Source organism: Paroedura picta, chromosome 16 (assembly GCF_049243985.1).
Source record: "Paroedura picta isolate Pp20150507F chromosome 16, Ppicta_v3.0, whole genome shotgun sequence".
Lineage (NCBI taxonomy): Eukaryota > Metazoa > Chordata > Lepidosauria > Squamata > Gekkonidae > Paroedura > Paroedura picta.
In genome coordinates, this window is record NC_135384.1 from 28,616,443 (window position 1) to 28,629,229 (window position 12,787).

General features: G+C 52.0%; 1 protein-coding gene across 6 annotated transcripts in view; it reads right to left on the reverse strand.

Moving 5' to 3' along the window:
• ZNF385C (zinc finger protein 385C) overlaps window positions 1-12,787 on the reverse strand; it is a 90,286-nt gene that overhangs the window by 45,954 nt on the left and 31,545 nt on the right. For all 6 annotated transcript variants that reach the window (XM_077313756.1, XM_077313759.1, XM_077313755.1 and 3 more), the window contains one exon: window positions 11,290-11,541. In XM_077313756.1, coding sequence (XP_077169871.1) covers window positions 11,290-11,539 — 250 coding nt within the window. In that variant the 5' untranslated portion in view covers window positions 11,540-11,541. The remainder of the gene's footprint in view (window positions 1-11,289; window positions 11,542-12,787) is intronic.

Below are 12,787 nucleotides of genomic sequence, written 5' to 3' on the forward strand. Positions count from 1 at the left end.
GGAGAGCTGGCCGGCATCTTGCACAGTCAGATGTGACGCCACCTGATAAAACCGTCGTACAAATCCACAGAAACCTCCGTTTAGTTGCGGGGAGCGAGGGGATAACCACACGCTTCTGGCATGATGTGCGGATAGACGGGGCGGCATCCCAGCCTCGGGGAGCAGCCTGCCGCAAGGGCCGTGCATGCAGAGAGCCTGCAGGAAGAAACCCGCCGCTTGACGAGAAACCAAGCGGGATGCGTCGCGCCTTCGTAACGACGGCAAAGACAAAGGGCCGCGATCTAAGTGTGTGTAATTAGCAATCATTATAATCATGCTGGCCCTTAGCAGGTATCAAGGGTCAGTTAAGCGAGGCGCTTTTTAATCCGTCACATTTCGGAGGTCTCTGCTCTGCTGAACAGGTTGGCATGGAAACGGCTGGGGATGATAGCCGATTTCCATCCCATTAGCCACGGGAGGGGTGGGGTCCCCCCGCAAGGCTCTTCGCTCCGGCCTTCTTCGGCTCTCGAGCATCCCACCTCCGGTTCAGGACAGAAAGTTCCCCGCCAGGCCACGTGGATGGTCAGAGAGGGAGGCCTCTAATCCAGAGGGCCCGGTTTGATCCCCCGCTCTTCCACAGGCAGTGAGCTGAGTGACCTTGGGCTAGTCACAGTCCTGTTAGAGCTGTTCGTTCAGCAGTTCTGTCAGAGCTCTCTCCGCCTCACCGGGTGTCTGCTGTAGGGAGAGGAAGGCAAGGCGATCGTAAGCCGCTCTGAAATTCCTTTGGATAGTGAAAAGCAGGGTATATTAAAAAAAAAAACAACTCTTCTTTTCCTGAAAGCATTTGATACAGGTTTTGAGGTTCCCTTTCTTATCAGGCAGGCTGTTTTGGCCCGTCTGGATGTCACGGGGCACCCCCCGAATGCTGAGAGGTGGGAGTCAACTAAGCTGCACTTTGGTGGGTGAGCCGGCCTAATCCAGCCGGGGTGAGCCGAGACAGAGGTCAACGGGGGCGAAAAGTGATTTAAAGCCATCAGGAGATGCGGGATCCCTTAACTCTCCAGATAAATGACCCATAAGCCTTCCCCAGGCCGCTGCTGACCGACTGGGTCACAGAGACGTCCTTGGCTGGTCTTCCTAGAATTCCTTCCTTTGGCTCAAGCGAGGTGGAGCGGAGAGACCCAAGCCAGGCGCCCTTGCACATGCTCTGGCGACGTTCAAATCCCACCGAGAGTGGCCGATGTGAGGGACGGAAACGGCTACGTCTCTCCCGACGCCTTCGCCTTCTCCCGTGCCCCGCCAGCCTCCTCGTTGCACATCAACGTCAACCGTGCCTTCATTCTCCCCCCCCCCCTTCAGTAGGAGAGCAGCCCGCCAGATTGTCTATTGCAGCCGACTTCCCATCTGGGCTCATAAAACGTCTCGCTTCTCCGAGCCTGACTGGGAAAGACAGCTTTTGCTTTACCTACGAGGCCCTGCTTCGGAGGGCGGCCCGCGGATGCAGCCGCCCAAACTGCTATTCTGGGTGAGGGGAGTACAGAATCCAATGACACGCGTGAAGACACACGAAAATGCTTCACGCTGACTCAGAGCCCTGATCCCTCAAAGTCTGTAGCTCTCCAAGGTCTCGTCACCAACAGCCAGATCTTCTAGCTGGAGAGATGGGGGTTTGGACTTTCTGCATGCCAGAAAGATGCTTTGCCATTGAGCCACAGGCCCTCTGCTCATTTCTCATTCACTCCGACCCTGCCGCGCAGGAATGAGGCCTAAACGGCAAGCCCAAAAATAGCAGCAGAGACTCTTTCAACCCACAGGCGAGCCTTGAACCAAATGTTCCACAGGAAGAGGCACACGAGGAGACCCCGGAGATACCTCAGGGAAACAAGCTCATGCCCAGTCATCTCTCCCCCTCCCATCTATAATTTTCTGGACAAATGAGGTAAATGAGATCCCGACTTCCCATTATATCTGAGGAAGTGAGCTTCGTCTCATGAGAGCTCACTCACCGTGACAAAATATACTGGTGATGGAGCCTGGGGAAGGATAGGGACCTCAGTGGGGGGAGTCCCCGTCTCCAAAGAGTTTGTTTCATCCAGGAGAGCTGATCTCTCGAGTCTGGAGACGAGCTGTAATTCCGGAGGATTCCCAAGTCTCACCTAATCATAGAATCAGAGTTGGAAAGTACCTCCAGAGTCATCTAGTCCAACCCACTGCACAATGCAGAAACTCACAATTACCACGTATGCAACCTGTATATATAAGGTGTCTGTGTGTCTGTGTGTCTGTGTGTCTGTGTGTCCATCCATCCATCCATCCATCCATCCATCCATCCATCCATCCATCCATCCATCCATCCATCCATCCATCCATCGTTCCTTCCTTCCTTCCTTCCTTCCTTCCTTCCTTCCTTCCTTCCTTCCTTCCTTCCTTCCTTCCTTCCTTCCTTCCTTCCTTCCTTCCTTCCTTCCTTCCTTCCTTCCTTCCTTCCTTCCTTCCTTCCTATCTATCTATCTATCTATCTATCTATCTATCTATCTATCTATCTATCTATCTATCTATCTATCTATCTATCTATCTATCTATCTATCTATCTATCTATCTATCTATCTATCTCTGTTTAGAAAAATGAATATACGGCCTGCTATTGCTATGCTTTTGGGGAATATATTATTATTACTATTATTATTATTACTATTACTATTACTATTATTATTATTGTGTAGTAATGCCCCAACATATATTTGTTTCAGTATAAGCTTTCAGAGCTCTTCAGCGGAGGCCTGCAGCGGCAGAGAAAAGATACAGAAACGCGAACACAATTATGAAGAAAAAAGGGTATAAACAACAGGGGGTGAAAGACCCAGGGAAGGCGGCAAGTTCAGAGACACAATTATGTAAAATCCAAACATAATTAAGAAAAACACAGAGACCGTTCCAGATACTTGCAATGTTGACAACTTAACTTTCCTGTTTCGGCAAGCTATACGTGTAATAGGGGAAGAATCTCAGGCCTTCCCTGGAGTGACACCATCTCCCAGGGGCACACGGATTTGGGATTTTCTCAGCCATTTTGCAAGAAGAAGCTCTTGTGAAGCGATCACAAAACCACTGCATATATTTTTTTTTCCATGCAAAAACTTAACCAGGAATTCTACATCCTCTATGTCATTTACCCGATGACATCTTAGGTAAACCGCCCAGAACCGTAGGGAAGGGCAGTATAAAAATCTAAATAAATAAATAAATAGATAAATTCTAAACCACCTAACCCTAAGCACCTTCATGCATCCTTGTAACTTTATTATTAAAGCTGCAGCAGATGGCCCTGAGCCATACGGGAGGGAGGTATAAAGATCTAACAAACAAAGAAACAAATAAATAAAGTTTCACAGTGAATAGAAATTGGCCAATATTTCCTTCTTGTGACCTTGATTTGTATCACTGTGCAAATCCATTGTAAACTGTTTTCAAAACATGAATACGTATATTATTTTTAAATATCTATATTTAAAAGATGTGCTTGATTTGAAAATACGCAGAAGTTCCAGCTCCTTTTAAAGCGTTTCTTTATTTTTTCCTCCCTCTGAGCACCCGCATGTTTCCAACTTCCAGGTAAGGTCTGGAGATCTCCCAGGACTAAAAGTGACCTCCAGACTTCAGCCATCAGTTCCTCTTGGAAAGCAGACTCCATGCCAGGGGTCCCGCAATCCCCAGGAATTGACCCACCCAGAGCTGGCAACCCAATTCATTCTGCCCCCAAACTGCGCCAGTCCACTTCTAGGGGGGGGGGACAGGCTCCTAGCCCCTTCCCAGCATCTTGCTTCCACACTTCCCCCATTCCAGCTCTCCTCTTGCACAACTGAGCCGGATCCGTTGTTTCTGTTGCCATTTTTTTGCATTTCGTTTATTTATTTATCTGGAAATTCATTTTTTTGTTTCTAACGAAACCCATCAGCTGGTGTTATAATCACAGGCTCACTCAGCCATTGCGGGCAAAGGAGCCCTCCCAGCGTCTCGTGAGCCAGCTGTACCCTTCGTGGTCCCTGCCAAAAAAAGTCCCCGTCTGTCAACAAGACCCAATGAAAATTGCTTCAATCCCCCGCCCCACCCCACCCCACCCCACCGGCCTTGCCCCCAAAATAATCAGCAAAGAAGTTTAGGACTTCAGGGAGCGGCAAAACAGGGGACGTAATTCTCCTTCTCCCAACTGGCAAAATTTACTACTGTTTAAACTAGGGGTAGTCAAACTGCGGCCCTCCAGATGTCCATGGACTACAATTCCCATGAGCCCCTGCCAGCTGGCAGGGGCTCATGGGAATTGTAGTCCATGGACATCTGGAGGGCCGCAGTTTGACTACCCCTGGTTTAAACTCTTCCCACTGGAAATTGTGGTGGGGGGGAGAGAACCCGGAATAGACATACTCTGGATTTCTTCCATGGTCATTCAAGAGGTATTCCTAACCACAGTAAGCCCCAAATGCGATTGGGGGTGTCACGACAGTCCTATTCAGGAAAAGATGGCGTCTGCCGTGACATCATCATGGCATTTACCCGCCCCCAACCAACAGCAGCCAATGAGAAGGAGTGGGGGAATCTCTGGGCACAGCGCTGAGGTCATCACGGGCATGAGATGCGGAGCTCTGCAAGAGTTTGCCAGTTTGGGTGGAAATTAGAAATCACAGAGATCGCAGGGGCTGAATCCGACAGCGCCCCTCTCTCGCGGGGCGCTGTCACTAAAGGAAGGCAATGACGTCATAGTTCGCAAGGTGATGTCACTGCGCACGTTTTGTTAGATGCTAACAGAGGGGAGAGCGAGGAGGGACTCCAATGCTGTGGAACATCTTGGACAGCCCTTCTCTTCTTTTGTCCCCGTCGAGAAACCCCCCAAAACATTGTTGAGGGTTCGAGAAGCCACCGAAGTGGTGCAATTGTGTAAAATTTGGTGGGGAAGCAGAGCTGAGGTCACAGCCAGGTGGAGTCCCTCCCCTTCCCACCCCCCTCTACGCCCGTCACTGACCATTCTGGGAGGGGGGTGCAGGTCAACATGACGATATATGGTCATACTGCCCAATACATGTTTAACAATTATATACTAACAAATATATACTAAAATTAATTAACTCCCACCCATTCGGTAAACCCTTCCAGGGCTGTCGAGACCCCCCAGGCTTTCACGAGACCCAGGCTGAGAAATCCTGCTCTGGGAGGTACAGAATAATTCATGTAGGAATAACCCACCGCTCTGGCAATCAACAGCCTGCTAAATTCGCCGGCGCTTTTGAAAGCAGATGGTAGAAATGCAAAAGATGGTTCAGGCCTTGCAAAAAAAAAAAAAACCCCACCAAAAAAACCACAGCAATCGGCGGGGTACAGACGAGCCCCGAGGAGAATTTCTCCTTACGCTGCTACCCTGATGACGGGATCAGCGAGATGCGAAATGACAGAGCCGCAGGCACGGCTGAGTGGAGAGCTCAAGCTGGGGATGTTCAGTGACTTTTTGGGGCCGCGTCACAGGGAGGGGACGGGCAGGCCCATTCGGCCGCCAGACGGGAGCGTCGCAAGCAGGTGACATTCCGGTGCTGCCCGAGCCGGTCACACCCGACCCGGCAAATCACAGAACGGATTTCGTGAATTAAGACAGACGCCCTTATATAAAATGGCCAAGGGCTTCACCTCCCCGTGGATCGAAACGTCTACAGAAAAGGACCAGTGCAACACACGAAGTGCAATGTTTGCAAAGAAATCCACTGTGAAAAAATGAAGCGTTAACCTTCTCCCCGCAATTGTTAGAGCAAACTCAAATGGCACCTGCAGCAGAAGCAGCAATAGAGGGGAAAGGGAAAGGACTGGAGTGAGCAGGGAGGATATTTCTACTTTCCCACGAGGACTCGCAAGTCCCACTCTGCTTGTTCTATCGATAATAAAAAAGCCACTCTGCTGTTGTTTGTCCATCATACTCCGGTATAAACAAGAGAAGGAATCCACTCCAGACAACATGTAAACGACGGGGATTCGCTCCCCCTCGAAGTTGACACGCTTCTAGGAAACCCACAACACAGACCTGGTTTTAGCACTTCACCACAAAACATTCCACTAAAAACTGTGCATGGCTTGGGATCAACGTACCTTCCTCCTCCCCTAGGAACCTACCTGTTCACTCCCATCACATCTTTGAAGGCTCTGCTTTGATTGCTCCTGCAATTTGAAGCTAGACAGGTGGCTACCCAAGAAAGGGCCTTCTTGGTTATGGTGCCAGAACTTTGCAACTCCCTTTCCAGAGAGAATCATCCATCTCCCTTTATCGGATGTCTTTCATAGAAGAAGAAGAAGCAGAGCTGGTCTTTTATACCCCGCCTTTCACTACCCGAAGGAGTCCCAAAGCAGCTCACAAGCCCTTTCCTCTCTCCGCAACAGACACCCTGTGAGGTTAGGTCGGGCTGAGAGAGCTCTGAGAGAACTGCGACTAGCCCAAGGTCACCCAGCTGGCTGCATTGGGGGGAGGAGGGGGAAAATCAAACCCAGTCCTTGAGAGAGAGGTCGTGCTGGCTCTCAAGGTGAAGACAATTGTCATGTCCCATACCCACCCCCCAAATGGATACTGACCCTCCTAATGCTTTTTGTCTGCTTTTAATAGCACTATTAATAGCACTTTAATAGCACTTAATAGCACTATTTTAATATATATATATATATAAATGTCTCAAATGTTTTAATTTTTTAATATTTGCCTTGTGGATGGGTGAAAAGGCAGCACAAAAATGCTTTCAATAGCATTGGAAATAAAGTCAGCAGGGGAAGCACTGCTAGAAAGGGGGGACGTTCCTTGCCAGAGAAATTTTGCACCGAGGGGGGGATCAAAGGGAAGCAAGCGACGCACCATCAGGATCTTAAAAGGTTCCACTGACCCACCTGGGCTGGAGAGCCCTGCAGGTGTGCAGTGGGGAATTCGGATGCCCGAATCGGAGCTTCCCATGATCCTCTTAATATCAACCACATGCCAAGGGATTTCAGGCAGAAGGGGAGGAGGGCGAGCCAAGCACACGGCTCTGCTGCCCCCTCCAGTCCCTGCACAAGAACTCAGCCAAGAGAAAAGGCACTAAGATGCATTTCCTCCAAGGGGACTCCTCTCTAACGGGAGGACTTCACGGGCTCCCCCTGCAGCACGGATGAAAACCTCAACCTGTGAAGTGCACCCCCTCCCTTTAAAAGGCACGTGTCAACTGAAGTGGTCCTTAGGGTGAAAGAGGGAGGAATGGAAGAGGGGGGAAGGAGATGAAGAGCTAGTCGTCTGCACCCCACTTTGCATTGCCCAAAAGGGATCCCTTTCCTCTCCCCACAACAGATACCCTGTGAAGGAGGTGGGGCTGAGAGAGTTCTGAGAGAACTGCTCTGTGAGAACAGCTCTGAGAGGACCATGACTGGCCCAAGGTTACCCCACGGGCTGCATGGGGAGGAGAGAGGAATCAAACCCGCTTCTCCAGATTAGAGTCCACCACTCTTAACCATGACACCATGCTGGCATTCTTCCGGGCATACCCGGGGAATTGCTGATCACCACCGTGGGATGGTAGGTGAATTTCCTCCAGGCCAGGCTGGATTCTGGAGATTTTTTGGGTGGGGGGATCACTTGGGCATGAAATTGTGGGCAGGCAGGTAATTGTGAGTTCCTGCATTTATTTATAATTAAATTCATATACCGCTGCTCTCAGCAAACTGGCTCGCAGCGGTTCACAATAAAATAGTCCATAAAAACACAATATAATCATAAAACATTGTAAAATACAATCCCACCATATCCTTAAAAGCCACAAACTCCATGGCGGTAACAACAATAATTCATTCCTCAACGTTTCCAGTCCTCATCCAAAATTGGGGATGGTATAATGTGGATACATCACCAGCATCCTGGGTCCAGTCTAATACTGGGCTCGGGAGCCCAAGGAGGGGGGGGGGGAGATCCAACTGGGCAGGGGGTTGGACTAGATGACCCTGGAAGTCCCTTCCAACTGTATGATCCTGTGATTCTAAATCAAGCAGTACCAAGTCCCTTGAAACTGGAATCCGCTGAACGCTTGGTTTCAAGCCCTGTTTCCAGGGTCTCCGAGAGAGAGAAAGAGACAGACAGACAGACAGACAGACAGACAGACAGACAGACAGACAGATAATAAACACATATCCCAAAATGTCAAAGCAGGTTAGTCCCCACCCACCTGCCCACCCACATAGCCAGGAGAAAACAACTGAGCCTGTAGCCTGGACCTCTGTGTGCCTTTCTGAGTTTACACTCCAAGAAGCTGGTGTAGGGTTACGGGCGGTGGGCTTGGGGTGGCATTTCTAGGCCTGCGTCATGAAAGATGGGAGAAGGGTGAAGCGTGTAGCGTGTAGCGAGGCCGGGATGCAGCCAAGCTCAGCCGCTGAAAACCACGCTCTCTGCATACAGGAAGCCATGACATTTGCGTATGCCCCCAAACCGGCATTAAACGGCCCCGTGCTCCTTAAAGAATGCAGTTATCCTGCTAAGAATGGCTATAATTAAGAGGAACTAGAGGCTATGCAACGTGGCAAAATGCTTAGACCACAGGACTTGGATTTGGAGACCCGCTCAGCACCAAAGCTTGCTGAGAGACTTTGGGCCAGCTGTTGGGTCTTCTGAGACCTGCGTTGTTGTGAGCACGGGAGCAGAGGAAGGGGAAACCCGCAGAAGCTGCCTGGAGCTGCAAAGAGGGAGGGTGGGTAGAAATACGAGAGATCGAAGGAGGGTAACCGAAGACCAGCATGCAGTTTTCTATAGCAACCATGCCACTCTGCTGGCTGGACACCTGTTATCGGGCTCACACTGAGGTATGGGCTCTCACACACAGAGCCCCTCTTGGCTTTGGACCTGCATATCTGGAAGACCATCTCTCTCCCTGTGCAATGTGACGACAGCTTCCACGTGCCAGCCTACAAATGGGGAAAACCAACGGCGGCTCGTACAAGTGCCCTCTCCAGTTTGGCCCCCCCTGCCTTGCGGAACAGCCTGCTCGAGGAGGTCGGAAGGACTCCTGACTCTGGGCATGGAATTGGGGGCACCGTGGGTGGAAAGATCGTTGTGAATTTCCTGCGTTCTGCAGGGGGTTGGACTAGATGACCCTGGAGGTCCCTTCTAAATCAAGGATTCTCATGGCTTCCTGCAAGCTGATAAACTCAACAAAGTTGGCTCGTGCATGGTGGTGCCAACTTTCCCATACCACCCATGGCCACCAGTTTGAGGGCAATGGCAGCAATTCAACCACACCACACACAGTTGAGGCCTCTGAACTTATTTGAGGTGGTGGCTACAGGGGCAGCCTCACCCTTGGGCCTGGGGTGGTCCTGGCATTGGAAGGCCACCCCCCCCAGACCCTCGACCCACCAGGATTTCCCCCAAAGGCCTTAACTGGCAATCCACCCCTGAACCGGACACTTCAATGCCTCGTTCTGGGCAATCAGATAATCTGATCGATCATCGGCCTTTTGATGAATGGGTCAATTTCAATAACATTTTCTGTTGTTCAAACAGAGATGTCAAAGCTCGCGTTGTGATGATTTGCAATTTAACAAACGAAAACAAACGGATAGAAAGACCAGCCTCGCCGTAAGGAACGCGGAAAAGCCAAGATGCCTCAACCACCGGCTACCTGCCACCTGCCGTCTTTTAAATATAAAATAAATCATCCAACGAATGAGTGAAACCTGCAGATCAGCAGCGGCCCGGCCCTTTTGAACGACCCCCCTTTCTGACTCATACCGGGGGTCAGATCAGTCACCTTGACCAAAAGCTTCCCAGACTCCAGAAAGAAGCACAACAGAAACTTTCCACGCGGGCCAAAAACAGGTCAAGGGCTGCTATTATCTGTAATTACTACGTTTATTGAGCGGTGGAAGTAATTATCACGGCCGTGCAATCAAGCAACAAGATAGAGCTCTCTCTTAAGAACATCAGAGGAGCCCTGCTGGATCAGACCACTAGACCCACCAGCCCAGCATCGTCTCTCGCAACCAGCAATGGAGCAGAGAGGCTGAGGCCTTCATCAGAAGGACAGAATTGCCCTGCTGGGTCAGACCAGGGAGAGTCCATCTAGTCCAGCCTCCCATCTCACCCAGGGGCCAGCCAGTTCCTCTGCAGGGCCAGCCACAGGGCAGAGAGGCCGAGGCCTTCCTAAGGACATCAGGAGAGCCCTGCTGGGTCAGAACAGGGGTCCATCCAGTCCAGCCTCCCATCTCACCCAGGGGCCAGCCAGTTCCTCTGCAGGGCCAGCCACAGGGCAGAGAGGCCGAGGCCTTCCCCTGAGAAGACCCTCAGAAGAGCCCTGCTGGGTCAGGCCAGGGTGGGTCCCTCCAGTCCAGCCTCCCGTCTCACCCAGGGGCCACCAGTTCCTCTGCAGGGCCAGCCACAGGGCAGAGAGGCCGAGGCCTTCCCCTGAGAAGACCCCCAGAAGAGCCCTGCTGGGTCAGGCCAGGGAGGGTCCCTCCAGTCCAGCCTCCCGTCTCACCCAGGGGCCAGCCAGTTCCTCTGCAGGGCCAGCCACAGGGCAGAGAGGCCGAGGCCTTCCCCTGAGAAGACCCTCAGAAGAGCCCTGCTGGGTCAGGCCAGGGAGGGTCCCTCCAGTCCAGCCTCCCGTCTCACCCAGGGGCCACCAGTTCCTCTGCAGGGCCAGCCACAGGGCAGGGAGGCCTTCCTAAGGACATCAGGGGAGCCCTGCTGGGTCAGACCAGGGAGGGCCCATCCAGTCCAGCCTCCCGTCTCACCCAGGGGCCACCAGTTCCTCTGCAGGGCCAGCCACAGGGCAGGGAGGCCGAGGCCTTCCTAAGGACATCAGGGGAGCCCTGCTGGGTCAGGCCAGGGAGGGCCCATCCAGTCCAGCCTCCAGTCTCACCCAGGGGCCAGCCAGCTCCTCTGCAGGGCCAGCCACAGGGCAGAGAGGCCGAGGCCTTCCTAAGGACATCAGAAGAGCCCTGCTGGGTCAGGCCAGGGAGGGCCCATCCAGTCCAGCCTCCAGTCTCACACAGGGGCCAGCCAGTTCCTCTGCAGGGCCAGCCACAGGGCAGAGAGGCCAAGGCCGTCCCTTTCTGTGCTCTCCTGGCTCTGATTCAGAGGTTTAGTGCCTCTGAATGTGGAGGCTCCCCTCATTCCTCCTGGCCAGTAGCCATTGATAGACTTCTATCCACCATGAATCTATCTAACCCCCTTTTGAATAAATGAATATAAAGTGGCCCCACACCCGTGTCGCCCCTCTGGGCCTGTTGGAAACGGCGAGGCCGCTTTGCCCGTCTCCCCCGGGGCCTTACCTTGGCTGGTCAGGAGCCGGCCTTTGCTGAGCTGTTTGAGGCGCTTCTGGTGGGATTTGCCATTGTAGTGAATCTGAGCCTGGACCGCCGAGTTGAGCTGGATGTTGCACACCTCGCACAGCGTGTACGACGAGTGCTTCTTCTCCCGTTTGGTGCGCTGCTCCGGTGGACATCCCAGGGCAGGGTCCTCCGCGGGGCTCCCGCAAGCGCCGCTCCCGGGGGGCTGGGGTGGGCTCAGGGGCCGCTTCATCCCTGCAAGGAAGAGGAGGAGGAGGAGGAAATGGAATTGGTCCATGGATTCGTCCCCACCTCCTCCAGCGAACCGGGCACGGAAATCCGAATTCGGAAGCACGAGGAAAGACACAGACGATTCATTCCGCAGCCTCTAGATGGAGCGAAATGCCTTTGCTTTCCCCCGTGTCGCCGTTTGATCCGACTGATTCGACATCAAGGGCCCCAGAGTGACAACATCCTGATTTGACGGCTGTTTGCCATGTTCTTTGCTGCCTTGTAAAAGTTCAAGGCAGGCGGGCAGAGGTGGGAGGAGGAGTTGGGAGAAAGCACGGCCGATATTTTATTTATTCAGTTATGGTGACATTCGTTCGCCGCCCTAGCTCAGGAAAATCAGGGCCTGCTACGTCAAAGTAGATTTACAGACAAAAATAGCATGTGCGGGTAAACATTTTAAATGACTGAATTTAATAAATCTGAGAATTATGGGAAGCACAACTGAATCAGCCAATTCCCCGGTTGACTAAAGTGGAAGTTGACTGGAAAGGAGAAGAAAGGAAGATCATATATATCCTAGATCAGGGTTGGCCAAACTGTGGCTCTCCAGATGCCCGTGGACTACAATTCCCATGAGCCCCTGCCACCATGTGCAGAGGTCTATGGGAACTGTAGTCCATGGGCATCTAGAGATCCACAGTTTGGCCAACCCTGCCCTAGATTTGGGGTTTTTTTGACAGCAGAGTTCAGATGTTGCTTCAGGCCTCAACCAAGACAGCTACATCTTGCAGGTCCTGAGGTACCGTTCAAGGTCCCTCAGGGCTTTGCTCAGACTGGGAAGAGTGTTCCACCAATTTGAGGTCAGGGTCTTTTGAGGCCAATCTCACCTCTTTGAGGCCGGGGATCCTGAGCAAGTTTTGCGCGCTGGATCTTAAAACTCTCGTGGGGGTCATACAGAGAGAGGCCGCCCTCCCAAGTTTCACGGCCCCAGACCATTCAGAGCTTTAAAGGCCCTGACCGAATCCTTGAAAACGCACTTCTGTTTTCAATTTACTGACATGTCCAAGGGGCAAATTGGAGCTTCTAGACAGAGAAACACCCACAACCTCCGTCAGTATCAGGATAATACAAAACAATGGCCAAGCCATTATCTCTGGCTTTCCTAGAGGTCTGCTTGTGAATGACAATGAAAGTCAGCAAAGGAACTGGGCCGAGACACCCTGACTTCTCATTTGTGATCCCTTGAAGGGGACGGTTTGTTCTTTTAACC